General features: G+C 27.0%; 1 protein-coding gene across 1 annotated transcript; it reads left to right on the top strand.

The window, feature by feature from the left end:
* The first annotated feature begins 1,327 nt into the window (after positions 1-1,327).
* On the top strand, positions 1,328-9,256 carry gabarapb (GABA(A) receptor-associated protein b). The gene is made up of 4 exons (XM_073836825.1): positions 1,328-1,519; positions 8,188-8,266; positions 8,351-8,469; positions 8,560-9,256. Exons 1-4 carry the CDS (start codon positions 1,430-1,432, stop codon positions 8,623-8,625), a joined length of 354 nt encoding a protein of 117 aa, XP_073692926.1. The 5' UTR covers positions 1,328-1,429; the 3' UTR covers positions 8,626-9,256.
* Positions 9,257-10,699: the final 1,443 nt, after the last annotated feature.

Raw genomic sequence — 10,699 nt, 5'->3', positions numbered from 1 at the left:
TGAATGATTGTTTTTTGTTTGTTTGTTTTAAGAACAATTATTTGAAAAACAAAATTTTTACAAATAAGAAGGAAAAAAAACAATATAAAAAGTAAAACAAAAATCACAATTTTTGGTTGTAAGAAAAATATATTTAGAAATTCTATTTTACACAATTTTAATTATTTAAAATCCTGTTTTAATTTTTTTTTTTTAAATAATTGTTTGATTTGTTCATCTTATTTTTAGTTATTTAATTAATTTTCTGTTTCTGTCTGTTATGAATGATTATACTTTTTTTTGTTTGTTTTAAGAACAATTATTTGAAAAACAAAATTTTTACAAATAAGAAGGAAAAACATTAATATAAAAAGTAAAACAAAAATCACAATTTTTGGTTGTAAGAAAAATATATTTAGAAATCATATTTTACACTAATTTATTTGTTTAAAATCCTGTTTTAAACTTTTTTTTAAATAATTGTTTGATTTGTTCATCTTATTTTTAATTATTTAGTTATAAGAAAAAAAAACATTAAAAAGTCAAACAAAAAAAATTCTTTGGTTTGGGTAAGAAAAATATATTTAGAAATCCTATTTTAAGCTGTTTTAATTGCTTAAACATTTTTTGTTTTTTTCATCTTTCTTAGGACTTCCGTATGTTTGTAATTATCTTTATTTAATAATTTTTCTGTTTCCTCACATTAATTTTTACAAGTATAAAAAAAACTAAACAAAAATAACCAAATATATATATATATATATATATATATATATATATATATATATATATTTATTATTATTATTATTATTAATCCTTATTACCTTATGAACGATTAGTCAGTTTTTCTTATTATATTATCTATTCATTTTATATTTTGTTATTTTAGTACATCAGGTTGAACCAAATGAAAATGAGAAATGTTTTCTTGCGAACTAAATTAAAATAAATTGTATATATTTTATTCCAGTTAAAATATTTTTAATTTCAAGTAACTTTTTTTTATTTATTTTAGCTACTTATGAAAACCCTGCTTTTCTCCTAAACAGTTTCTCTATGGCTTTGCTCCTAATAATAAAAAAACACCTCTGCGTCACTTTGGATAACGGAAGTGAGGCCAGTCATATGACGGACCGGAGCACCGCTTGTATAACTGCAAGAGCGAAAAAGTAGTCCCTACCTCACAAACACAACATAACGAGAAATCACAAACATCTTTAGCAGCCGTCGATCACTTTTAATAATACGTGTATAAAATATTTCAAATAGTTTTTCTAAACGTGTAATTTTCGTTAAGATGCAGTTTGAGTTGATACAAATAATGTAAATACAGTGTGTCCGTATCAATGCGCCGAAGGGAAAGCACAGTAGCTGTGTGTGAAGCGCTTGGTAACATCTCTGACACATCCCTGTGTGTTTGTACGACTAATTTACTCTTTCCTTAACAACCATGAAGTTCCAATACAAAGAAGAGCATCCTTTTGAGAAGAGACGATCGGAGGGAGAGAAAATCAGGAAGAAATATCCAGACAGGGTTCCTGTAAGTCGGTTTGTGTCGTTTGATTTGTGTAAACAGAAGCTGGCTTTATGCTGAACCACAACAAACACCTAAAACGTAAAGGACGTGATGTATCTAAGTTAACGCTACACGATTTAATCGATTCATCCGCGATAAAAACAAACTCATATGTTCATTCGCTCTGTGTAAGGATGAGTTTAACGAACGAAACCGATGTAGCTTTACGTTAACGTTAGTCGTATTTGAAGGGCGAAACTGCTGAAGGCCTTGTTGATCTCTCAGCTCAAGTTGGATCTTTATTATTATTTAAACATATGTATGTTTTAGTTATGCTTATTAATACTGTGTATATATGTATATATATCATATGCTCATATATATATATTTTTCCAAATCAAATGCTTTGAAAGGCAACAATTCAGTTCTCGTTAAGGTGGTTTGTTGTTTTGTATTGTCTCATCTGCTTTAATCCTCAAGGCTTTATGAGCAAATTCTTGTAACGTTAGTGTAATATAGTGTATGTTTGTATTCACATTTGTGAGGTAACGTTAAAATAATACATTTAGGGTTGTGCTGAAATGGCGATTCCTAAAATAGCCTCGAGTAATACAGTAAACATGTTTACATTCACAAGGTTGGTTTTGTTTACCATATATATGACCAAACCAGTAAAACAACAAAGCAATCCTGTAATGATTCAATATTGCTGTAATTATAGTGTTTTGTCTTCTCTGTTTTGACCTGTTACTAACACAAGATTAATAATGAGATGTTTTGTAGAAGATAAAACAGTACTGACAGTTCGATTCAGCAATTTTTACAGTTTTTTTGTTTGTTTGTTTGTTTATTAATCATGTTTATTATATGGTTTATTCTGCTTTTTGTTTATTCTGCTCACCAAGCCTGGATTTATTTGATCTAAAGTACAGAAAAAAAGCAGTAACGCTTTAAAATATTTGTAATATTTAAAATAACTATTTTCTATTTTAATATATTTAAAAATGTAATTTATTCCTGTGATCAAAGCTGAATTTTCATTGTTTATTATTTTTTGGTTTATTCTGCTCACCAAGCCTGCATTTACTTGATCTAAAGTACAGAAAAAACTGTACAACTTTAAAATATTTGTACTATTTAAAATAACTGTTTTCTATTTGAATTTATTTTAAAATATAATTTGTTCCTGTGATCAAAGCTAAATTTTTAATTTCTTATTAATAACGTTTATTATTATTTTTTTGTTTATTCTGCTCACCAAGCCTGTATTTATTTGATCTAAAGTACAGAAAAAAACAGTAACGCTTTAAAATATTTGTACTATTTAAAATAACAGTTTTCTGTTTGAATATATTTTAAAATGTAATTTATTCCTGTGATCAAAGCTGAATTTTCATTGTTTATTATTTTTTGGTTTATTCTGCTCACCAAGCCTGCATTTATTTGATCTAAAGTACAGAAAAAACAGTACAACTTTAAAATATTTATACTATTTAAAATAACTGTTTTCTATTTGAATATATTTTAAAACGTAATTTATTCCTGTGATCAAAGTTGAATTTTCAGCATGTCTTCAGTGTCACATGATCCTTCAGAAATCATTCTAAAATATGCTTATTTTCTGTTCAAGAAACATTTACTATTATTATTTGTTATCAATATTTAAAACAGTTGAGTAAATTCTTTTTCAGGATTCTTTGATGAATAGAAAAATCTAAAGATTGGCATTTATCTTAAATAAAAACTTTTTTTAGTAAAGAAATTATAGAAATTATTACTTTTATTTAGCAGGGATGCTTTAAATTGAATAAAAGTGAGTTTTAAGCCATTCATAATGTTACAAAAGATTTCTATTTCAGATAAATGCTGTTCTTCTGAACTTTATATTCATCAAAGAAACCTGCTGGAAAAATTAGACTCTCCTGTTTTTAACGTAATAACAATATGTTCTTTGAGCAGCAAATCAGAATATTAGAATGATTTCTGAAGGAACATGTGACTGGAGTAATGATGCTAAAAATTCAGCGTTGAAATCAGAAATAAATTACATTTTAAAATATATTTAAATAGAAAACAGTTATTTTAAGTAGTAAAAATATTTCAAGATTTTAGTGCTTTTGCTGCACTTTGGATTAAATAAATGCAGGCTTGGTTTCTCTGAGACATTTTGCTACTTCTGGTAGCATTTCCCCCTTGGCCTGGTTCATCTCTGACCTTCTAATGGGTGTTTTACATATGGGGCAAAAAAACAAGAAGCAACATAGTAGTCTTAAATAGCCTTGTGTCTGAAGTGTTTCATACAGTTATCTTGTTCCTCATCTGCAGCCTAATTATCAAAAATAGCACAGCTTTTCTCAGATCCTCTTTGCTCTGAGTCAAAAAAAATCACCTATAGTGGGCTTGAAATATGAAACGAAAGAGTAAAATCAATTGAAAGTAAACTATTAGGCTAGATTAAAGGAATAGTTCACCCAAAAGTGAAAAAAGACAAGCTAAAAATGTAAAATTACGAGATCAGAAGTCAAGAATAAAGTTGAAATATTACAAGAATACATTTGAAATTATGAGAATTCATTTGTAGCAATTAAAAGTTTAATATTTAATAATATTTAATAAGTATAAGAGTATATTTTAGCCTATTGCACATACAAATGTGAAAATATTATAGTGAAATACAAACAGTATTCCTATTACAATAATGTTTTTCATGCTCTTTAATGTATGGCTTGACATATCGCTGTAATCACCTCTGTTTAAGAGGCATGTGAAATCTTTACAATTACAGTGAGACATTTGTTTCATTAAATTAGTTTTTTCATTCCTTAACGTTAATATCATTCTATAAACTTGAAATAAAGAGGAAAAACACATTTGAAAGTTTATAATTCGAATTTAAAAGCTTGGCTGTGTTATATTAAAAGAAACAAAGTACAAAATTATTGTGATTACTGCTTGGTTGGCTGGTGTGCTACAAATAATGAATGGAAGATGTTAAATATTATTTCCAATGATTTACTGTATTACAACATGAATAAAACAGCTTGTGAAAAGTCACCTCGGAAAAGACAACAATAAAACTTACGTTAACAAGTTTAAGTCCACTTCAACTTTTAGAACGTTTTATTGTTGTTTTTAATTAAATGCTTGTGAGGAATGAAAGATTGGACACCACAGATGTTTTTTGAGTAGGTGGTGGAATTTTCACAGAGAAAACAGTGTAATTTAATTAAACTAATGTCTCATTGTAATCGAAAACATGATTAAAAAGCATTAAAACACATTGCAAGACCCATTGTTTTTATTTTGCTATAAAACTGACAGATTTTTAAAGCTGAGAATTAGTTTTCTATTCAAAATACCAAAAGCACAAAGCTTATTGGTATTATTGGGTGGCTGGTGCACTACAAATAGGCCTAATGAATGCAATCGAAAACGTGAAATATTATTTTCAAGCATACTGTCCCTGCGAGTAAAACACATGCTGTGATTTCTGCTAATAATCCCACATATATTCAATTCAATTCCGGCGACCTGGCAACTTCTCCCCGTGCTCCCAATTTGCATCTCAAAATATTCTAACTTTACTTGCTATGATTTAATTCTTGTAATTTTGACTCTCAAAACATTTCAACTTTATTCTCAGAATTTTGACTTTATTCTCAAAATATTGTGACTTTATTCTTGAAATATTTCAACTTTATTCTCTAAATATTTTTACTTTATTCTCATAATTTCAACTTTATTCTCAAAATAGTTTGAAATATTTTCTTGTAATTTTAAATGTTCTCGAAATATTTTCAAAAATATTTTGAGAATAAATTCTAAATATTTTGAGAATAAAATACAAATTTTCAAATTCTAAAAATAGTTCGACTTTGTTTTGAAATTGAGTTCATTGTTGTAATTTTGACTTTATTCTCAAAATATTTTGACTTTATTCTCATAATTTTGACTTTATTCTCAAAATATTTTGGCTTTTTTCTTGTAATTTTGACTTTATTCTCAAAATAGTTTGAATTTTTTTCTCGTAATTTTGACTTTATTTTCAAAATAATTTTAGTTTATTCTTCAAAATATTTAGACTTTTTTTCTCGAAACATTTTGACTTTATTCTCATAATTTCAACTTTATTCCCAAAATAATTTGAAATATTTTCTCTTAATTTTAAATGTTCTTGAAATATTGTCAAAAATATTTTGAGAATAAATTCTAAATATTTTGAGAATAAAATAAAAAATTTTAAATTCTAAAAATAGTTTGACTTTATTTTGAAATTGAGTTCATTGTTGTAATTTTGACTTTATTCTCAAAATATTTTTACTTTATTCTCATAATTTTGACTTTATTCTCAAAAATATTTCGACTATATTTTCGAAACATTTTGACTTTTTTTTTTGTAATTTTGACTTTATTCTCAAAATAGTTTGAATTTTTTTCTCGTAATTTTGACTTTATTTTCGAAATAATTTTAGTTTATTCTTCAAAATATTTAGACTTTTTTCTCAAAACATTTTGACTTTATTCTCATAATTTTAACTTTATTCCCAAAATAGTTTGAAATATTTTCTCGTAATTTTAAATGTTCTTGAAATATTGTCAAAAATATTTTGAGAATAAATTCTAAATATTTTGAGATTAAAAATAGTTCGACTTTGTTTTGAAATTTTGAGTTCATTGTTGTAATTTTGACTTTATTCTCAAAATATTTTTACTTTATTCTCATAATTTTGACTTTATTCTCAAAATATTTTGGCTTTTTTTCTTGTAATATTGACTTTATTCTCAAAAATATTTCGACTATATTTTTGAAACATTTTGACTTTTCTTGTAATTTTGACTTTATTCTCAAAATAGCTTGAATTTTTTTCTCGTAATTTTGACTTTATTTTCGAAATAATTAAATTTTATTCTTGAAAATATTTAGACTTTTTTCTCGAAACATTTTGACTTTATTCTCATAATTTCAACTTTATTCTCAAAATAGTTTGAAATATTTTCTCGTAATTTTAAATGTTCTCGAAATAGTTTCTAAAATATTTTGAGAATAAATTCTAAATATTTTTAGAATAAAGTAAAAATTTTCAAATTCTAAAAATAGTTCGACTTTGTTTTGAAATTTTGAGTTCATTGTTGTAATTTTGACTTTATTCTCAAAATATTTTGGCTTTTTTTCTTGTAATATTGACTTTATTCTCAAAAATATTTCGACTATATTTTCGAAACATTTTGACTTTTTTCCTTGTAATTTTGACTTTATTCTCAAAATAGTTTGAATTTTTTTCTCGTAATTTTGACTTTATTTTCGAAATAATTTTGACTTTATTTTCGAAACATTTTGACTTTTCTTGTAATTTTGACTTTATTCTCAAAATAGCTTGAATTTTTTTCTCGTAATTTTGACTTTATTTTCGAAATAATTAAATTTTATTCTTGAAAATATTTAGAATTTTTTTCTCGAAACATTTTGACTTTATTCTCATAATTTCAACTTTATTCTCAAAATAGTTTGAAATATTTTCTCGTAATTTTAAATGTTCTCGAAATAGTTTCTAAAATATTTTGAGAATAAATTCTAAATATTTTTAGAATAAAGTAAAAATTTTCAAATTCTAAAAATAGTTCGACTTTGTTTTGAAATTTTGAGTTCATTGTTGTAATTTTGACTTTATTCTCAAAATATTTTGGCTTTTTTTCTTGTAATATTGACTTTATTCTCAAAAATATTTCGACTATATTTTCGAAACATTTTGACTTTTTTCCTTGTAATTTTGACTTTATTCTCAAAATAGTTTGAATTTTTTTCTCGTAATTTTGACTTTATTTTCGAAATAATTTTGACTTTATTTTCGAAACATTTTGACTTTTCTTGTAATTTTGACTTTATTCTCAAAATAGCTTGAATTTTTTTCTCGTAATTTTGACTTTATTTTCGAAATAATTAAATTTTATTCTTGAAAATATTTAGAATTTTTTTCTCGAAACATTTTGACTTTATTCTCATAATTTCAACTTTATTCTCAAAATAGTATGAAATAATTTTAAATGTTCTCGAAATATTTTCAAAAATATTTTGAGAATAAATTCTAAATATTTTGAGAATAAAGTAAAAATTTTCAAATTCTAAAAATAGTTCGACTTTGTTTTGAAATTTTGAGTTCATTGTTGTAATTTTGACTTTATTCTCAAAATATTTTGATTTTTTTTTACGTGGCACTAATATGCCATTTTAAGAATAAGAGTCCAAACAGCTGATAAAAACATTGCAATAATCCACAAGTTATCCACACCACTCCAGTCCATCAGTTAACATCTTGTGAAGAGAAAAGCTGTTCATCAATTTTAACTTTACTTCTTAGCTTCTAATTATGGATAGGGTCTGGAAGCAATTGTAAGTTAAAAATCGTAATGATAGAATTTGTTTCTTACAAACACGCAGTTTTTCACTTCACAAGATGTTAATTGATGGACTGGAATGGTGAGGATTACTTGTGGATTATTGTGATGTTTTTATCAGTTGTTTGGACTCTCATTCTGACGGCACCCATTCACTGCAGAGGATCCATTGGTGAGCAAGCGATGTAATGCTACATTTCTCCAAATCTGATGAAGAAACAAACTCATCTACATCTTGGATATCGTCATCTGATTTCATTTTTGGGTGAACTAAAAGTGTTTGTTTGATTCTTTACCAGGTAATTGTGGAAAAAGCTCCTAAAGCCAGAATAGGTGACCTAGACAAGAAGAAATACCTGGTCCCCTCTGACCTGACGGGTAAGTGGTTTTATGTTTTTTAAAGATCTCTAATGTTCATTTACAATGAAGCTGTGATAGTCAAGCAATTATTTTTTTTTTAAGTGGGCCAGTTTTACTTCCTCATCCGAAAACGAATCCACCTGAGAGCCGAGGACGCTCTCTTCTTCTTCGTAAACAACGTCATTCCTCCTACATCCGCCACCATGGGCCAGTTGTACCAGGTATTTCCCTCTCTCTTCCTTTTACTCAGATTGGTTTGTCAGTATCAAAGTGATTCGGTTCCTCGTATAATAAAATTTTCTCGCACACAGGAACATCACGAAGAAGACTTCTTCCTTTACATCGCCTACAGTGACGAGAGCGTGTATGGAGAATAGCGCCAAAGGGAAACGAGCCCCATCCCCTCTCTTACTTCCTTTTAAAACAATATATATATAGACGTCATGCTGGCAGCCTAGAGAGCTCTCAGAACTGAAGTATCAGATGCACTTTTGCTTTCATTTCTTTCATTTGATCATATCTCCTTTTGTGTTTTTATCCTTTGGTCTAATGTTAATTAAGAATTTACTGAGAAGCCGTTTTTCATCTTTTATGATTCAGAAGCTCTAATACAATGAAAACGTTTTAATTGATTTTCGCTTATATGCAGTTGTATGTCCATTTCTAATATGCAGACCTTTCCTAGTCGAGCTCATTTCAAATGTTTATGACCTAGATTAACATTTGCTCTTGTAGGTGGTTTCTAACTAGCATGTGCAGTCCAGCACTCGCTGGTCAGATAGTCGAGAAATGGGACTAAAGTGTATTCTGTTATCAGCTAAGTCTAATGTGCTGTTGTTACTTTGATTTACTTTTATTATTGTACCTAAAGAATGTAGATGGCTAGAGTTATTTGAAGTTGTAAATCTGAAGTGCAAGTTTTATTTGCAGTTTTGTTTTGTTTTTTATCTTGGTATTCAGTTGTATTTCTGGTACCTTTGATGACCATATAAACCAAATGCACACCAATTTTGTCTGTTGTCCTTTTATTTGACATCCAGTGAAATAAACTGCTATATTTAATATGGCAGCTCAGATAGAAACAGCTGTGTAATAGTTAAATGCTCAAATATTGCACTACTGTCAGCAGCTGTTATGTCCACAATTATATGTGACCCTGGACCAATAGCCAAAAATACATTGTATTGGGTCAAAAGTCTCAATCATTTGGATATTAAGTCAAGATCGTGTTCCATGAAGATATTTTGTGATTTAAATCTTCTACCATAAATATATCAAAACGTAATTTTTGATTAGTAATGATTAATGATTGATTAGTATTACGCATAGCTAAGAACTTAAAAAGCGATTTTCTTAACATTTTGACTTTTTTGCACCCTCAGATTTCATATATTTAAAAGAGTGTCTTATCCTAACAAACCTGAGGCTTATTTATTCAGCTTTCCAATGATGGAGAATCTTAATTTAAAAAAAAATTGACCATTATGACTGGTTTTGTGATCAAGGGTATACATATATCTACATATATAGATATATACAATGGTGTGACAAAGTAGTTTAACCTGCAAATAAGCTACAGAACTACAACTCCCATGTTTTGTCCAGTCTAATTTCTGGTTGTCGACTGTTTCAAAATAAAAGTCGTTATTTAGAGAATCTTTTCATCTGTTGAATTGGTTCGTGAATATGACTAAATTAATTGTTCTTTAATAAGTATTTTTATAGTCAAATATTTGGTTATATTTAAAATTAGTTTGAGTAGTTTCAGGTGAATAAAAGTTATCTTTAGGCTAAAAAAATGTCAAAATGTCATTAAACTCATACGATTAAATAAAAAATTAAATTAACTACAATACCTTCTCTTTTTTTTATTACACTTCAATAAACACAGTCCAAGTACAGTCACAACTACAATAATATACATGAAAAAACATATAACACTAACAAAATGTATAAAATACATGAAGTAAAATAAAATTAAATAAAAATTAACTTTATTTACTAAATTATCTACATTAACTTGTCTTTTTTTATTATTAAACTTCAATAAACACAGTCCAAGTACAGTTAGGACTACAATAATAGACATGAAAAAACATAAAACACTAACAAAATATATAAAATACTAAATAATACACATAAAGCCAGGGGTGGGTTAAATATATAGTTATGTTAAAGGACTCACAAATGCGGACAGTCTTGATTGCTTTCATATTATGTAAATCAAAAAATTGTCTTAGCATAAATTTGAATTTCTTTTTCAAGAACCAAAAATGATTGGTTTAACTGTACTTACACTTACAATTTAGTAAAAATTAAAATTTAATTTATAATGTAATACTGTTTCCTTTTATTTGAGGGGATATTAACCAAATAAAACGTTCTAAAACACGCCAGAATGTCAAAGACCACGTGCTGACGGCCTTACGTCATGGCGTAAAAGAATCACTG

Source organism: Garra rufa, chromosome 3, assembly GCF_049309525.1.
Source record: "Garra rufa chromosome 3, GarRuf1.0, whole genome shotgun sequence".
Lineage (NCBI taxonomy): Eukaryota > Metazoa > Chordata > Actinopteri > Cypriniformes > Cyprinidae > Garra > Garra rufa.
Note: the sequence above shows the minus strand (reverse complement) of the source record. Positions and strands in the feature narration are given on the sequence as shown.